The 19,187-nt window shown below is 40.3% G+C and overlaps 1 protein-coding gene across 1 annotated transcript; it reads left to right on the forward strand.

Annotated features, from left to right (window-relative positions):
- The first annotated feature begins 1,141 nt into the window (after window positions 1-1,141).
- Window positions 1,142-18,721, forward strand: LOC119740257. Its single transcript, XM_038215514.1, has 15 exons — window positions 1,142-1,197; window positions 2,581-2,652; window positions 3,498-3,569; window positions 4,196-4,276; window positions 4,926-5,006; window positions 8,086-8,157; window positions 8,880-8,951; window positions 9,382-9,525; window positions 10,842-10,910; window positions 11,339-11,419; window positions 11,839-11,910; window positions 12,377-12,430; window positions 15,116-15,297; window positions 16,211-18,124; window positions 18,452-18,721. The coding sequence occupies exons 3-15, from the start codon at window positions 3,538-3,540 to the stop codon at window positions 18,661-18,663; spliced, it is 3,066 nt and encodes a 1,021-aa protein (XP_038071442.1). The 5' UTR covers window positions 1,142-1,197; window positions 2,581-2,652; window positions 3,498-3,537; the 3' UTR covers window positions 18,664-18,721.
- The last annotated feature ends 466 nt before the right edge of the window (window positions 18,722-19,187 follow it).

The raw sequence follows: 19,187 nt of genomic DNA on the forward strand, positions 1-19,187 counted from the left end.
TCTGAAGTACCATTGGTCCGAAGTCCCATTTGATTCTAAGTCTAATATAGGTTTTCCCAGCGAATTTCCGAATTTTGTGTAATCATTTTCATAATCAGCTATTCAATTTCGCGTTAGTTTTGCACACGTGGTCAAATTGGGGTTTCTTTTTCGTTTTGGGTTCGTTCAATTCCATTTCAAACATTTGCTCTGAATGTTCGTTTTCATTTTCGGACATTCTATTTCGTTTTGGTGCATTCAAGACTTAACTTGTAGCAGTCTTAAATTAAGTCTTTGCAACCTTTTGACAGTTGACGCATTCAAATTAGCGAACATCTGTGCGCTTGTAACGTATAACCATTCTTTTCGTTTCTAATTCGTTTATGGGCAATCGCTTTCATCGTTTGGTCATTTAAATTAGTAAAAACTTTCGATACATTTTCCTATTTTTCTCCGAGGTTCATTTCCCCCAAAACCTTGATGACTGTAAAATTTACAATGTTACAAATTAACTGATAGGCCCTAAGAGGGAAATAAGATGTAATTACGAATTAATTAATTGAAGGGACTAAGATAATTTAATTTTCACTGTTTATCTTTTCTACTTGTTCAAACGTTTGAGCAAGGGGCATCTTTACATTGACGATTTCTTGACGTGCAAGACATCGGAACACCTATGCTTGGCAATGGTTGCACCATTCACTTTGAATGAAAGCTTGGTGAAATTGGCCGGGAAAACCTATAGCTTTATTGTGATCTGTGGGGAAAAAAATATAAAATGGTGCTCTTCATAACAGGAAAAGTACACGAGCGATTTGAATGATTCTTTTATTTAAGATCTCAAAGCTTAGAACATCTTAACAAAAATATGGGATGTCATGTGGGATACCCTTTTTTGACTCGCCGTGTACAACAGTTTTGAAACAATCCGAAAGACCAATCCGAAAGACCAATTTAATAAATGGACATGTTTATAAGCGACATGTTGAGCTTCCGCTAAAAGGGGTACTGGTGCTTTTGATTAACGGTTGACCAACATTAATAAAGTGTAATTAGCCTACGGTACAATAGGTAATACATGCGTCCTTTGGGATATGGTTTTCCTTTGTATGACGGGACATCATGTATGTCTTGATTATATTTCAGAAAACTCGGACAAAATAGATTGACAAACATAAAGAAGGACGAGTTCAAGAACCTCACCCAACTTCTGCACTTGTAAGTATCAAAGGAATTTCCCGATGCAAAACCTCATTTTCGGGATTACACCAGATTGTTTTATCTCAAAATGGGACGCATTCAAGTCCATCACAAATCAGACCCAATTAGCTCACAAACTGTTCACTTTAGCAAAACAAAAAGGTTATAACCAACACAGGTATGCCTACCAGTGTCATTGTTAAAGGTTTATCCACTTTTATATTTGTCACTGACGTGTGGTTTACATGTGGCTGGACTTTGTAAAAATGAAGACTTGTAGACTACATCCCTAAAATTAAATGTACCATACATCATTAATATCTTTGGGACCATAGCAGTTTTTAATTTTCAATTTTTGTATTCACCATTGACCCATTCACCGTTATTTGAACATTTTTTTTTGGAGGGGGCAAACTGCCGGCACGTTCAGCTCTGATAATGGGTTTTGGACAAATAAGTTTAGCTTACAATTTATTTAACAATTACTGCAACCACAGACTTGATTTCGAGTAGGCAATAAGCCATTTGCGTGTTAAATTTGAATAAAATCTGGAACGCTGACTTAATACAATGCTTTGCACGTTTTAACCTAGCATTCTCCCGACCAAAGAGACTGTTACTATATCACGTGATTCGGGGCAAGCCTTATGCTAGCAACCCCCAGCTCCGGCATGGTCTGGTGTCTTCGTGCCATTCTCACCCATTGTGAACAATGTATGGGTGCTGAGCGTCTCTTACGTAACTATGCAAGAGCTTGCCCCGAATCATGTGATTAGCAACAGTGTCTTTGGTCTGGAGAATTCACAGTTAAAATGTGCCAAGCATTCTGAGCAAGTCATTGTAATGGCTTATTAAGGGGCGGATCCCATTGATGTTCAAGGGAAATCTAGCTATGAGAGCAGTATAAAGGTCATCCTTTTTTTCTGAAGGACGCTCCGCTTTTTTCTTGCCCAAAGGGGTACCCGCTCGCGCAAATCCGATATTTTGTTTTGGGTTTGTTGGATCGGTACGACCAGAGTTAGCCTACTCTATAACGAAACTTTCAGGAATACGTGAACTAAATGCTAATTATTTTCATAAATTCAGTGTATTTTGACAGACCGTAATATATATTTTGATATGGTGTACCAAACTGCAAAAATGCTGGAACGAAATAAAAATATTTCGCAGTAACTTACTCAGTATTGTTATTTTACAACACAATTCATCCACACAGAAGATGAAGTCTGAAAAACGTTGATCACTCCAATCAAATGTTCATGATGACATCCAATAAGTTTTAAGGTGATTGCATAAAAATCCTGCAGGCCGTTAAGGGTAAAATAGCCTAACCCCTTGAATATTGCTTTTCACAAAGCCTATACATGCCCTTGAAAATAACTTCTTCTGTTTGTTTGATAGGCGCTTGGATGACAATCAGATATCTTATATACAAGGTGGATCGTTCCTACCTCTTAACAACCTTCAAGTCTTGTAAGTAGCTGTTCTCATTACATTCTGTATTTTATTTCCATTCTTCCTTAATAAGTAAATCGTAGCTTTACCCACTAGACCCATAACCAACACCCCCAAAACACATAAAGACCCACAAATAAATCCTACTTTATCATCATGGAAATTACTAATTAGTAAAGATCAGAGGAACAAACGTTTTGCGTTAAAGAAAATGCGTGCTTTTTGGGTGTGGCACCCCGAAAAAGATATTTTCAAATTCAATTGGTAATTGTGTAGCGTAACATTAAAAAGAGTTTCCAATAACACATCGATTGAAAAAAAATCGGTCCACGATAAGTTATTAATTTATTAATATCTACTTTTGAATTAGGAGCGTCCTGCTACTCAATCAGTTCTGAAACCACGCAGGACCTAGTGTACGCATGCGCTTTTACAACTACTGTTTACGAATAAGCCCCCCCCCCAAAAAAAAATAGTCGGTCTCTGGTCAGCGCGCGCGTCGATTTTAATCATGCGCGTCAATCTTCTTCAAAATGTTCCGCGGTAGCTCCAACGCATCAATTCCGGAACTTTGGTCTGACCAGAGACCGAGTATTTTTTTTTTGCCTAATAATCTCAACACCATATCCAGTATACTACTGCATATTCAAGTAGGCCTACACACATCTACTTACAGCATTTCTCTCAAAACTTTGTGAACGCCATCAGCGCCATGTTGACAACAATTTCTTTTTAACTGATTTATAAGCTTAGGTCTGCAAATTCAACCTAGCAAATTAATTTGTTACAGGAAATAAAATCGTTCGGGAGAAAATCTAAATCTTGAAAAAGCGCGTCTATGTTTGATTCATTCATTCACATAGACTTCTGGACAGCAATCATCTGAAGAGTTTTGATTCAAACATGGCTGAGGGTCTAGGTGTTGAATCATCGTCGTAAGTACTCAGTGTTCTTGTTTACGAATTTAATATGAAAGAGGTCTAACCTGACAGAAATTCGGCTCCCATGTCTCTTATCAGTATACAAAAGGTATACGTAAAGTTAGGATCGGGAATGCCACCTGACAATCATGGGCGTCGCGAAGGGGGGGGGGGTGGTTAGGGGGGGGCGCTTGCCCTTCCCCCCGGGACGAGCAAAAAAAAAGGAGGAAAAAAAGAGGCGCGAAATCATATTGTTGTTAACTTAATGGGTGAGGGGGCAAATGTCCCTGCCCACCCTCGAAAAAAGATCAATCAGGAAAATCATGGAAAACATAGGGATTTGGGGGAGGGGGGTGTGCTTTGCCCCCCTCTAGAAAAATCCTGGCGACGCCCATGCTGACAATGTTCTATGGTAATTTCTGCACGAATCAAAAAGTACTTCTAGCAGGTTAAGTAAAAGGGTAGAAATTTTCCGATTTAAGATATGACTGATGACACATAGGCCTTAAGTAAAAGGAAGTCACAGTTATAACGAGGAAGACAGTGTGGAAGTTGCAAGGACAAAATGATGTGGAAATAGAAAGTGTCGATACGAATTTTAATGAGTAGTTTATTTTATTTCTTTCAATTGATTAATTAAGGTTGTATATCAGCTTGCAAGACAATGGATTGACCCGTTTAAGCCCTTATACGTTCAGTCGAGTGGGCAGTCCTGTAAACATGTAAGTATACGTCTATGTATATTTTGCTACGACTGGTTTTGCTGTCAGTAAAGCAAAACTGATGTTTTCGAAACTGAGTCGGGCTTGGAAACTGAAACAGTGCACTCAATGAGGGTTTGTTCTGATGAGGTTTCCTTGACCAAGGCTTCCAGCTATTATTTTTTTGTTACCCCGCTGATTTAATCTATAATAGATAGTAATGAGGTATGTGTGCAGACGCAGTGTTCATAAACACAATAAATAAACGTGATCATTGGAGCCCATATCAGAAGGATAATGATTACGAAAAGCATGAGGGGAATTTCAAACTTCATTTTTAATAACGAAAAATCGATTTACTCTTGTAAACAGACAAAAAACCCGTCGGAACCTTAAATCACTAAGACATTGGATAAAGCTTTTTCCTTAAAGAGTAAATCTTTGCTCCATCCAACTAAAACCATGCGGGGACACGGCTGTTAGTGAAATTTGTTCAGTCCAGCAGGCCCGGTTTTAACTCCAGTTTCCTCAGGAAGGACTCTTTCAACTGTTATGACTTTCAATCCTAGCTCAATGTTGGAAATAACAATGTTATTGTGGTGTCTTAATATTATTTTACAATTAAAAATACGAAGTTTTCTATCTTAAAAAAACTTGTGTTTGTGTTCAGAGAGTTATCCAACAACACACTGTCTACAATCCCTTCCAAACTCTTCTACGAATATGGCAAGAAAAAAGAGATACATGAAATGTAAGTTAATATTTACCTTTATGTGCACATCAGCAAGACCTGTTAAAGGTACAGTCCATCATTTGTGATTTGTGCATTTTGTTTGTTTGTTAAAAGCAACAAACGTGCTCCAAATCGAAAGAAGAGTGGTACACGACTTACCTAATGAAGTTTCAGCTCAGTTTCAGCTGCATGTACATTTCGAGAAAAACAAAGATCTTGATTTCAATTTAAAAGTTGCTGCAGGCGCGGATCCAGAGAGGGGGGGGGTCAAACCCCTCCCCCCAGCTCTGTCAAAAAAAAACAAATACCATACAAATTCCTGAAAAATAAGTCGACCCCCCCCCCCCTGCTGTGACACCCAAAAAAAGTTATACTGGTATTATGTTTGCCTGTTCAAAATACGGTACACCATTCTGTAATCTAGTGTTAATAATCATCGAATTTGAACAGCGCCCCCATTCCCTATTGAAATGAGGTACCAGACGCGACGGTTTACCACGATTCCACAGCATAGACATTCATATGTGGCTTCTTTGACAATAAGGGAATAATAATGCTTGGCAGGTTCGGCTCGAGCCATTATCAGCGTACATTCACCTGATACGGTTTTTAATACTTTTTGAGTCAAAAAGTCGACACAAGTCAAAAATTGCACAAAAATTATACATATCCAACGATTTTGTTGAACAGGTTTACTTCATTTTTTATTTTACACCCCTCTCGCTGTGGTATGGAATATCCTCTCGCGAGGAGTAGTAAACAATCTCGAGACCAGTCTCGAGACCACTTTTTGCTGGTCTCGGTCTCGGTCTCGGTCTCGGGAGCTGTGGTCTCGGTCTTGGTCTCGGTCTCGGTCCCCTTTGGTCTCGTTATTTTGGCCAGTCTCGGGTCGAGACTGGCAATATGTAGCATTTACAGCTTGTCCATTTACTTCGTGTTCACTTCGTTCAGTACCGTTGATAGTTTAAAACATTTGCTAGCCCGTAGATCATTGTTGTCATCCTAAGTTTGTTAACGAATCGTTATATATCGTGGTTGGTTCGCATTGCACGTTGGAAAGTCCCGGATCCCCAAAGTAGTCGTACTGCTGCAATTCAATAGTCTCTAGCTCCAAATTTTATCCCCCTTGCTGTATAAGCCGGAGGGGGTATTGTGATTCTGTGTGTGCACCAAGCATTACATTCACTGTGTGGACTTCCGAACAAGAGATGTCCACACATAAACCAGGTAGCAGCAACGTTGTGTGGACTTGCCCAAGTCCACACAATGTTTCCCCTCTCTGGAAAACAGGTTTAGAGGCATTTTTGGGTTGGGTTTATCAGTGGCGAAATGAAAAGAAACACTAAAGGAAAACATTGTGAAAAAATGGGCTGAAAGAGTTTTCACAGTTTATGTAAAAAGTGATTTTTTTTTCACAGGTTTTTCTTAACTACACGAAAACATAAGAATGTCCACACTACGTATGTAACGTAAACACGCGTGTTCTACATAACCCCAGAGGACGACACACGAAGGGAGAACAAAAGATCCTTTCGGGAATTGGATCTTTTGTTCAAAACGGTCCTCTGTAGTAAGTTTGTGTGCTTATATTCTATGGGAGAGTGTTATATCACAGGGACAAAGGGAAACACAAATCATTGTCCTCAAGAGTATACCGGTAGTTTTGGTTAGGTTAACTCATGTCAGCACGATAACTTGAGAAAAACTTCACTAGGAAATTGAAATTTAGTTTGTAGGTTGTTCTTGGTATAGTCTTAAGATGCCTATTGCTTTTGGGGGTCAAAGGCCAAGGTCACTAGTGTTAAAACAATAGAAATCTTCCATTTTGTTTAGGGGACACTGACAAGTATCCATACTAACTGACTGTGTAAAAATTGCTAGCATGCGAGGGGGATCGCTTAAGTTTCACTAGCAGTATTATTTAAAATCAGGTTTACAAGTCTTGGTAGAAGTTCAGTCCTATTATTATTTTGTTATTGATTATCCGCTGTCTCGGTCTCGGACAATAATCTGTCTAGGTCTCGGTCCGCCTTGAAGTGGCTGGTCTCGGTCTCAGTCTCGGTCTCGAAACGTCAGGTCTCGGTCTTGGTCTCGGTCTCTGACTGTCCGGTCTCGACTACAACACTGCAATGCACTGCGGTAAACATTGCGTGACGTAATTAGTACATAGGGTTATTATTTAGCCAATCAGCACACTACCCTGGTGCTCCGCGCGTTCTGTGCAACATCACGTAGTACGCACCACGCGCGCGTCAATCACCATATAAGGAGATTGTTTACCTACTCGCCAGAGGATATTCCATACCATGAGCTCCGTGCGCTTCCAAAAGAGGGCGCCCTTTTACCTAACAACGACGCTCCGTGGGCGGGACATTTCACTGGTTGACGCGCACCGTTCCTTGTGTGTGACGCACGTACACCAGGGGATTTGTTCTATTTACACGCAGTGGCCGCGCTTCGCGGTAAATAAATAGCAGTCAGGCAAGATGGCGTCAGTCGGTCACCCCCAACTGTACTTCCTTTGCTGGTGAGGGGGTGCTTGTGAACGGAGCGGATAGCTAGAGGGATTGTGCGTTTAGTGCCAAAACACTGACGTACAAAAATAGGCCTAGATTTATTTATAACACCTCACCCACATATTCTGTGTCTTGATTGGCCGAGAGCGAGTCACATGATACTTTTTTTATTTTGCTATCTTTCTGTGCACGGCCAAAAGTACTATACCCGTAGTTTATTTCAACTGTGTTTAGATTAAGAATATTAAAACCAAGCGGAATCTGTAGGTGAGGTGTTATAAAACAAATATTGAATGCTCTACCTCGTTCTGAAGTACAACTAGCCTCCCTCAGTGATCCATGGAGCATTCTATTTTTCCTTGGCTTCGCCTCGGGAAATAGAATGTCCATGGATCACCTTGGGAGGCTAGTTTTACCACAACACTCGAAGCATTCAATATTTGTATAATATGTGTGCCAGAAAAATGGGTATAGGGCGGAGACAATTTATATAACATCCTCGTTTTAAAAGGTCGGTTGGCCGAGTCGACATCGATCGACGCCCATGATGAGTTCTCATGTACTTTTCATAAAAATAACAGAAACTTCAGCAACAACAACATTTCAGAGATAGCGCCCGATGCTTTCTTAGGAGTGAGCTCCATTGCATCAATGTAAGTAGACTTTCATTGATACTCACAAACTGTTAGAGATGTAAAAGTGAGCTTCTATGAGCTCGATACAAATGAAATAAATATCTGTGTCTGTCTTGATCTACATATATTTCTTAACGAATTTTGCACAGAAGATTGTGATAAAGACCTCTCATCTAATTTAAGCTTTGACTATTAGTTAAGTCACAAAAGCTATTTCAATGGTACATGTAATCTGTGAGTTATTTAAGGGGATATTTAGTTCAATAGTATAGGCCTCCTAATAATAATAATAATTTGGGAGGCTAATCATCCTTACTGGCAGCTGGGATGCTGAACTGCGAAGGACGCGGCTACAACGTGGTCGGGCCGCTGGGACGTAAAGGCGCCTATGGCTGCCGGCCACATCGACCCATATATGACCACGGAGCACAGCCTGAGATCGAAAGAGTTTGATTTTTCCGGAGGGGGGAAAACCGGAGGGCCCGGAGAAAAACCCTCGTGGCACAGGAGAGAACCAACGCACAACTCTACTCACATGTGTCCCGCGGCCGGGATTCGAACCGGGGTCACCTTGGTGAGAGGCGAGCGCTTTACGCACAAGCCACCCATGCCACCCAGGAGCACACCTCCAATGGAAAGACGGGCTAAATATAAAAATAAATCTCAAAACTTTGACAATCAAAGCAGTTGTTCGAATTACTCAAGTCACCATTTATTTAAACACTTCTTTTCTCTTGCAGATATTTGGGTATCAATAAGATATCGTCACTTCCCGAGGACTTGTTTGACAACATAACGATACTTCACACGTTGTAAGTGAGAACCAAAGCTGATGGCAGACTAGATATAGCACAATTCGGACGGTGACCCAATTCTTTAAATTCTGCTCAAAGTGTAGCGAACATACAGCAGCATTACGTAGTTAGATATCATGACAACTACTTTCACTTGTTGAATTGAGCTTTCAATAAAAGCTCATAAAAGTTGTGGTCTAAATATTAGAACACAGACCGTCAATGATTTACACAGATTTTTTCAAATCGCACGATGATTAAAGGCCTATAGCCTGTAAGGCATTCTCAGTGAGAACACAGATCGGTATGACAAAGTAGTCCGCTCACTTTTTATTCGTCCCCTTCAAATAACACAAATATCGGTAATTAATACAGATAGCGTGTCTGTTTGTTGTGATCTAAACTCTTATGCTACTCTGTCTAACAAAACTGCTTTCATTTCTTTCAGAGACTTGTCTAAAAATAATCTTTCTTCGTTTCCGGCGGAACTTCTGAAGACTCAACATAAACTTCAACATCTTTATCTTCAACTCAACTACATAAAAGAACTTAGAAAAGGGATGTTTGACGGACTCCATTCTTTGCGAGAATTGTAAGATGTTGTGCCCCTGAATTAAGAACAACTGAACCCAACCCAATATCCAATCACCATATCCAAAAACATTATAATACAGCACCAAACCAAACACCCTGGAAACCTTAAACACCAAACCTATACTTTCGAAAATCTGCAACCCCCTATCTCTGAACTTCCAAAACCCCAAACCCACAGGGCCCGCGCCTTCAACAAGAAACCAAAACAAAGCTAAGGCGAGCCATCAGATAACAGACCGTTCGGGTACCGGGTCCGGTATGCTAATTTCTTTCACCTCAATCGGTACGAAGCCAGAAGCCACCCGGTCACTGAAGCGTGACGACCCAATTGGTCCAAACTGGTGACTCAGGGTTTCACAATAGGCAACGTAAATTGAAGTCTGGCCATTGTTGGAGGATTATTTGGCCCGCTGGGATTACCAGCAGCAACTTCTATGAAGCTCAACACAGTCATTGTTGCCTACTGGAGGATTAGCGCGTCCCAAATTGGTTCCTTTGTGATGAGCCAGAGCCATGGTGCAGAAGCCTGGTGGAGTTAATCCAGGCCGATCGGTTCCATGCAAGGTCCCAATCCCTTCAACATACTGGGTGGGCTCAACCCCGAACGGTCCGGGGAGGGATTCTAATTTGAGGGCTCGCCTAAACATCTACAGAGCCCCACATATATATCTCGAAACAGTAGAAAGCAGAAGGTCGTGGGTGCGAGTCCCACCCGAGTGATTTTTTTCCAACTTTCACTCGGGAGGTAACACATTGAGTATACAGTGTTTGTACGTCGGTGAAGGGCAAAAACCTAATATTGATTTATATCACCTTCACTCCAAAAAAATGAAATCCATCTTATGAATGTAGCTAAAACCTGAACCTCAATTTTACCCCAACCCTATCCCACTTAAATCCCAAGCCCAGAACCTCCAAAGTCCAAACCCTATAGCCCGTTTTTACGACGCTTCAATAAGCACAGAGTTTTCTGCTGATATTGGCTTGACTCATAGTCCTGATATTGGCGAAACTCTCAGGAAGATCTTTCAGGTAATCTAAGTAAGCAAAATTTATATTAGTGTGTTTTGTATGCGTACATTCCGTGGAAGAGCTGTTCAGTTTATATCACAAAACTACTGCCACCGTTTAATTTGACCTTGTAAATCTGCAAACCCCTATTCTAAAATCCCCAAAATCATCACCCCAAGCTACAAATTGCTGTATTTAATTTCTGCTTTTTAGACAATTTATAATTGTTTCCACGATACTCCTAAGGAATGAATGCCTCAAGTTTAATCTGGAAATCTTTTTATTGTTTGAATATACTAACAGAGTGATAGGCGTCAATATGATCCACACGATAGATAACTATGTGTTTTCAGAGACACAGTTGGTGAATCTGTGAGTAATTTATTGAATTGTACTACATTAATAATTTCTGTTTTCCTGCCTAACAATTTGTCGGACAATAATTTTTTTTCGAGAACTTTCCTCGACAGGTTATACGTACCCTTTTTCCCCCCGACCTTATTATACACTTTTGATTTTGTAATGCAATTAAATTTAAAAAAAGGATTACCACCGCGTTGACATATTCCTTTCATACATTGTGTACATTTGTACAGAACTCAGCCATCTGTGATTATTATGTGCAAACCAATATTTCTACATTGTCGAAAAATCGAATTTTTTTGAACTGCTTTTCAAATTTGAAAATATATAGAATACATTTTGGTCTTTCAAGTTACTAATTATGCAGAGCCTGAATGAGACAGGTTTACCTATGACTGACGATCTATCCTTTGGTACTTGTTGACATTTTATGGCAGACATTTATTCCACAACAAGCTGACATCGCATGGACTTGGAGAACACCCATTTGCCACAAGAAACAAGTCACTACAGCTCGTGTAAGTCTTGAGAAGATTCAGACAGGTTAAGCTATCGTTTATTATCTTTGAAGTTTGCCAATCTGCAATATGCATGAAATACGGAGACTACCGGTACTAGTGTTTGTAATAAAATTGTCATTTCGGTTATAATTCATCCCCCCCCCCCCCTTAATGACTCAATTAAATTCCTTCGGCATCTTTCTGCCGGTATCAATCAAACCAACAACCACACACACATTTTGTTGTCAAAACATTAAGACTGAGATGAAATGTTTTATTCTCTGAAAAGGGTGTGAAAAGATGCTTGCAACAATATGATCAACATTACTGTCAATAAACCCATGAAAATAGCAACGAATATATATATTTTCTGAATGTGACTTATTTTGTGCTGAGAGGTTTGCTTTGATGATCCGAATTTCTACATTGTTTTTCAGATCTTTATACCGCAACTACTTCGACAAAATCTGCAATTCTGCTTGGCAAGATTTAGGACAGAATTGCAACGTGTAAGACAATTGAATTCAGGGACTTCAGTTATGAGCAAAATAATAAGCAAATAGGGACACTGGCTTGAAAGGTTCCTGTAAACAATATTTACTGCATAATTTGCACTGTGGATAACTTCGGTAGCGTAACTACCATTACTGCATGGGATGAATGGCTAAAGAGAAAAGAATTCTGAATTGGTCACTGAGTATCGGCTTCATAGGCCTACTTTAACATGCCTCAGGCTGAAACACAGACATATAAACGCATTTATATGTCTGTGGGCTGAAATGACATCGCAGCAACAGCGCCCTCATTTGTTTTCAGCAAAAGCATGAAAGTGTTTTCAAATATAGACGTTTCAATTTTCAATAAGATTATCGCAACAAATGACGTCAAATGGTTTCCATACAGTAGAAACGCAAAAACAATACGATTACTGTTTAATCAAGAGTGTTTCTCTTTACCGTATCTCTTCATCTTCAGATCATTGGATAACACACTCAAAGTGGTACCCTTCACAAGAGTGGACCTCAACATGTATGTATTGTTTGTAAAGACCCGATTTTTACAAAGTAAGCAATAACAATGACCTTTATCAAGTCCAGTAAGTTAAGGGCCGAAGAGGAGAATCTCAAGGCCTGATTTCACCCCCTTGTTCCGTTCGATTGTATTGACAACGTCGATCATTAGATCGTTGCAGTGTTGCAGTGTTGCAATGCAGTGTTTTTAAACTAACGGTAAATGAAACACAATCCATTCCCCGTCAGGGACTATTATATAACCGACATATAGATCCTTGTCATTTGATTGGTGGAACTCACATCACGTGACATTCGTTATTGTTTCCATTCACGCCGCGGCTCAAAAAGTACAATCCGCCCATGGGGAATAGGAAATATACAAATATTGAGAGGATCAGCGTGGAATGGGAGGAATATTATTGCAAGGTAAAATCTGGACTTTTCCATTTCACGTGGCGAAGCCGAGTGAACTGGAAAAGTCCAGATTTTACCAAAACCTGGGTCGTAACACGGCCTGTCAAAGGCCGCCATGTTTGTTTGAACTGTTTGTCTCGCTATGATTTTCAAGATGGCGTACCCTGATAAAGGTCTATTTTTCATAACACCTCACCTACAGATTCTGTGTCTTGATTGGCCGAGAGCGAGTCACATGGCACTTTCTATTTTTGCTATCTTTCTGTGCACGGTTAAAAGTACTATACCCGTAGCAACCAAAGTACTTTTGTTGATGTACCCTAACTCGGCGCGGCCCCAAACGTGGTGCACTTTGATTGTTTCGCCTGTAGCGCCTAGCTAGAGCAAAAGTTTTAACTGAAACTTCACAGAAAATGAAATTTCATCAAGTTCTAAACACTTCTGTTCATAAATTGCGAGTTTATTTACCTGTAACAAAGTTAGAAGAAAAATGTATTAAGTGATTTTCCGATTTTATTTTCATGTGCAAAGTGAACCCTTTGAAAATGCCCCGAAACATAAGAAAATAATTCGCGATAATAATTATTTATCAGAATTTATCAAGTTTACAGAAATTCTTCAATGTTAATTTGGAATTTTCCGAGATTTATTCAAGTGCGCCATTTAGGGAACACTCCGCCAATTTGTGCCCAATTTCCGGACGCCACCGTCGGATTTAATTTTGGATTAAATTATGAAACCGAAATTGTTCACAGAGGTTAAATAGCAAGCATTAATAAGGTAAAAGTATTAGTATTTTACTGCATGAATTTGAGGTTTGTCAACAAAGAGGTTTGGCAACACTACATGAGGAAAGTCGGGTAAGCTTCGAAGTGCGCCACGTTAGGGAACACGACTATGTACCATTAGCAACCAAAGTACTATATCCGTAGACTTGGCCAAGTATGGGTTGCGCTCGGTCTGTGCCTATAGTAAATCCACTCACAGTGCATATCGCATATGGTTGCAGACCAGTAAATAGGCCCCAAATTGCCTACGCCAGCCAAATCACGATTTGCATGCCCTCAAAATCTTCAGTATTTGAGAGTATTGTGGGCCATGAACTTGAGGGTTTGTAAAAAATATGGGTGGAAGCCGTGCACAGGACTGGGAGCTTGCAGTTGTGTGTAATTTGGATGTAATTTGGACCCTAAAAGCGCTCTATATTGCAATGGAGTGTAGCCATCGTTTTTCAAAATGGCGATGGGCTTCAGGACTATTTTTAGGGGTGATCATCTTCGGATGGAAATTTCTCCTAAAAGTCATCAGTTGACCCCCCGAAAATTGAAAAGAAAATGAAATGTGATGAAAAAAGCTTTAATTTGATGTGTGTCTCGAACACCTTGGAGAGTTGTAAGTATTTTTCCCGAATTTCTGAAGTGGGAGCATTTACCATTGGGGTCTATGGAAGTTTATTTACTGGTCTGCTACCATCCTTACAGTACATAACGCGCGCCCTCATGCGTCGAATCTGGACCTTCGTGTTAAAAATGTACAAGTACATGTTATTTTCAAGTGATGCAGAATTGCTAACTTTTGCACCACATGCTCTGCAAGACATGCACACACATGTACGTGTAATGCGCGTGCTGTACAGTGTACATACAGTGTGTGCGCATTGTTATACGGCACTGAAGTGGAACGCGCGCTGAAGTGTACCTTGTCGGGCATCTGGAAAGACGTAAACTAAGTGATTTTGCTACTTTTTTTTAAGATACCGACTTAAAGCAATTCCGACTTGAGTCAAGTCTTCTATATGCGTGACGTGGTATTTTTGTGCACCTTGAGCGTTGCGTGTAGCGCGTATTTTCCAAAGAGAGCGCGCCACAGAGTAGGTTTTCGTGAAGGGATGGTTTGGAAGAGAGAAACACATTTTCCACCAATTTTGTATTGAAAATGAAATTTATTTTAACTGTGTTCAGATTAAAATAATTTAAAATACTAAAACCAAGCAGAATATGTGGGTGAAATGTTATAAAACAAATATTGCATGCTTTATCTCGTGGTGAAGTAAAACTAGCCTCCCTCGGTGATCCATGGAGCATTTTATTTTCCCTCGGCTGCGCCTCGGGAAAAATAGAATGTCGATGGATCATCTCGGGAGGCTAGTTTTACTACACCACTCGAAGCAATCAATATTGTGTATATCATTGTGGTTTTCCACCGTGGTCTAATAGATAAATGTTGCGTAAAAGGCTTGGTGGAAATGTTTGGCCAGGTTATTGGTATATTTTATTGATCTTTTCAGTGATTTAGTTGGACGTTGGTATGCTACGTCAATAATAGTTGGGCGATCCACCAGTAAAGCAATGAATCAATGTGGATTCAGCTGCAAACATCTGGAGAATGTGAAAAATACATTTAATTGTACATCGTGCTCTCAAGGTACCTATGGAGGAGTGTTTGGTGGGTGTAAGCCCTGCCCTCCAGGTATGTCTTCGTATATTGTAGGATAGACCTATGTTTCATATCTCTTCTACATTTGATATCAGATAGTTCTTCAACATGGAGATCATTTCAGTTGACAATTGCTATTATTGCAATTGTCCAATGTCAAGAATTGCCCTGCAATGTACAACCACAGAAGGTTGATAACCGATGAAGCCAGCACCGTTTTTCAATATAACACGCACAAGCTGAAAAAATGAGATAGTAACGGACAGACATTTAAAAAATGACATAATACGGGAACGGTGATAGCCCGATTATCCGAAGGTTCGATAGTCCGAAGGTTCTCTAGGTCGAAGAGTCATTAGTCCGAAGGTTCGTTAGTCCGAAGATTCGATAGTCCGGAGGTTCGATAGTCCGTAGGTTCGGATAGTCCGTAGGGCCCATTATTCCGAAAATAGCATAAAGGTTAATTAATCTGAAGGCTAGGCTCAATAGTCCGATTACACGATAGGATTCTACAGTCTGAATCGACAGTAAGGTTCAGATTCGTCAGTCCGACAATTCGGACTATCGGACCTTCAAAACTAAATGTCATTAAACTATCGAACTATACTTTCGTTATAATGAACCTTTGGAATATTGAACCTTGATTTCATTACGGACTGTTGAACCTTCGGACTAATAAACCTTTCTAAATTCGGACTACCGAACCTTCGGACCAATGAACCTTCGGATTATCGAACCTTCGGACTATCGCGTCAAAATGTTCGGATTAAAGAACCTTATTTCATTGTCGGACTATCGAACCCCCTCTTTTCGAAGAGTTGCGCATTTGGTCTGTCGAACCTTTGGACTATCGGGCAGACCCCGCGGGGAACAAAAGTCTCAAACATTTTTTTAAACGAAGTGAAAATACTGTTGTATTTGAGACATTGTACTGATTTTCTTCCAGGCGGATTTTACCAGGACAGCACCGGATCAGTTGCCAATCGACGCACTGGTATGAATTGCAAGCAATGTAATAAGGGTACTTACGTCCCACAAAATAAACACCCTGGGAAAACTATCGGTGATTGCACAGTATGTCCAACAGGCACCAATAAGAGTTTTCATGCAGGATACCGAGCATGTCCCTGTGCGTCCAATCACTATCGTAAACACAGGTTCGGTCAATGTTTTTCGTGTCCCAAAAAAGGAATCGACTGTACGGGAGAATATCAGCATCTTCTGCCAGGATTCTGGTGGACATGGGACTGGGGTCCAGCTGACAACTATCAGTCCTACAAGAAATTTGTCAAAAATTTACTCACCTGCAATGATAGCTATGACAGGCACACTGAAAGTTTTGATGGAATGTTACCAAAAGTTCATAAATGTCCTACCTCCGAATCGTGTAAGAATCTTGCAGCTGGAATAAACGCAACGTGTGATGATGGTCATGCCGGTTTCCTGTGTACACAATGTCAAGCAGGCAGTTATGCTTGGCTGGATAAATGCTTTGAATGTCCAGGGATTTGGGCGTTGATACTGGAAGTCTTGGCAGTTCTTGTCATCCTTGCAGTTTTGCTCATAATTGTCTTACTAGAACTCAGACGACACAAACGAAGTGGTCGATCACTCATTAGCGTTCTGTTCTCTCGGTTCAAAATCCTACTAGGCTTTTATCAAATCATGGGTGAGATATTCGAAGTGATGAATGAACTTTCCTGGCCAAAGTCACTGGTAAAACTTGGTTCCTTCTTGCAATTATTGGAGGCCAATTTGATGCAGGTGATTGTCAGTCCTCGATGTTACTTTCCCGATTTCACCTATCCCAATGTTTACATCGCATTCATTGCTGGTGCGTCGTTCTCGGTTACTGTGATATTGTCAGGATTGGGCATTTATGGTTTTAGGCAATTCCATCTGCGGGTGAGGAGTACACCGGATGAGGTTCGCAAACATACGCTGGCTAAAACAAATGAGAGAATTCTCTTGGCTGTTGTCATTCTGTTGTTTGTTGCATACCCAAGCTTATCAGCTGTCATCATTAGCTTACTGCCTTCGGGATGTGTCACATTCTCATTGAATGAAAATGAAAATGTTACCGTTACTCGGCTCAGATCCGACTACTCCGTTGACTGTAACAGTAGTCAACATGTTGCATTTAACTACGCTGCCGAGGTTTCCGTGTCTTATGTCGTTGGTTTCCCGACTGTATTACTTATCATGTTGTGGTTACATCGTCGTAGACAAGCATCGAAGAAAAACGGTCATCAGCTTGAAACTGCTGATATCCAGGCACACGGTCTCGTTGACCAGCAGCCTTTACTTGATACTGACGACACGGGCCCGTCTTGCAGTTACCATACTGCCAGTCATGCAGATCAGACTCATCCTAGTGATTCACTACATATGGAAGATGAAGAAATTGCACATATCGGTGATTCTCTTGAACGACTTAGCTCCGAATTACCTCTTAAAGAATTAATCGAAGTAAGCTCAGAAAGCATTACCTGGGTGAGTTTCCTGGACGAGAACTACAAGGAGCAATATTGGTATTGGGAGATAGTAGAACTAGCTCGCAAAGTCCTCCAAGTCCTGTTCGTTCTGTTATTCGGTGCGGATGATCAATTCATTCTCTTTGCGACCATTATCGTATCTGTTGCCTTTCTAATCGCCCACGCTTACTTGAAGCCAATGAAGGATGCCGCAGAGCACCGTATTCAGATGTGGTCCTTGACTACCATCTTTTTGAATCTACTGGCGGCATCCTTGCTTGTATTACCCAGCGAAGATGGCCATACCGATGACAGTGATGCAAGGAAGGAATTTCTGGCAGTATTTCTTGTCCTGCTTAACATCAGCATCTTTGTAATCGTGGCAGGTATGTATTTTGATTTTCTATCGCGCGACATAGTTGCGGTTTGCAAAGTCTTTCGGTCTTTGTCATTTACAATAAGTTAACAACTTTCAAATGAAGCAGCTTTCCTAAACACAATTTTTGGCTAAATTGGTAGGTACTTTCTACAGTTACTTATAACATTTTTGATTTAGTCTTCTTCTTTTTTTCGTCATTTAACTTGCAGCCGTATTATAGTGGCCCACACAAATATTTTGTCTTAAAAATCCGACTGTTTGATCAATTTGATCTTCCCCCTCGTGAGCATATCTGTGTATTATTTGGTTTGTGTTCACATATTTATTTTTTTAGTGAGTTCCATCCACGTGTGTCTGAAGGTTCTATCCCAAACGGCGTGTTGTAGCTACACTGCAGCATGTTTCTGTCACATACGTCGTTGTCTTGCACCAAGCCATCATCGCACACAGGAGAAACATCGCGACGATACTGAGCCAACGACAACTCTGATAAGTGGAGTACCTATTGAAGATCGGAGAAACAATAACGAGTGCCGTACTGTCTAGGAATTGCATTGTATTTTCCCCTCCAACATCGAAAAAATGATGAATTGAGAATAACTAGGCTGTGAAGTTTGGTCAGAGTATTTGATGGCCGTCCTTATTAGTGGATAAAAATATGATGATGATGATGATGATGATGATGATGATGATGATGATGATGGGGATGATGATGATGACGATGATGATCCTGTCTGCAAACATGGGGACTTTTTGTAGTTTGAGAAAAGTTCGTTTTGACTTGGACGGATAATGATTGTAGCATTGACAAAGGTGGAAACCTTGCATCAGAAGAAATAGTTAAATGACTTATGGAATAACCCTTTATTACTTTATATTAGAAATAGTTAAATGCATGTATTGGTTTAGAAAATATCTGTTTTCAATTGTTTGTATAGTACAAACTTCGTGGCCTCTCTGAATGTTTTTATCATAATCTAGTTTTAATACTTTAACAGCTACAATGTTTCTTTGTTTACCAGGCAGCTCTGTTTCTAATTATTATATAAACTTAAAATGTCAAACTTTAA

The sequence above is a fragment of the Patiria miniata genome, unplaced genomic scaffold, assembly GCF_015706575.1.
Source record: "Patiria miniata isolate m_02_andy unplaced genomic scaffold, ASM1570657v1 HiC_scaffold_5, whole genome shotgun sequence".
NCBI lineage: Eukaryota > Metazoa > Echinodermata > Asteroidea > Valvatida > Asterinidae > Patiria > Patiria miniata.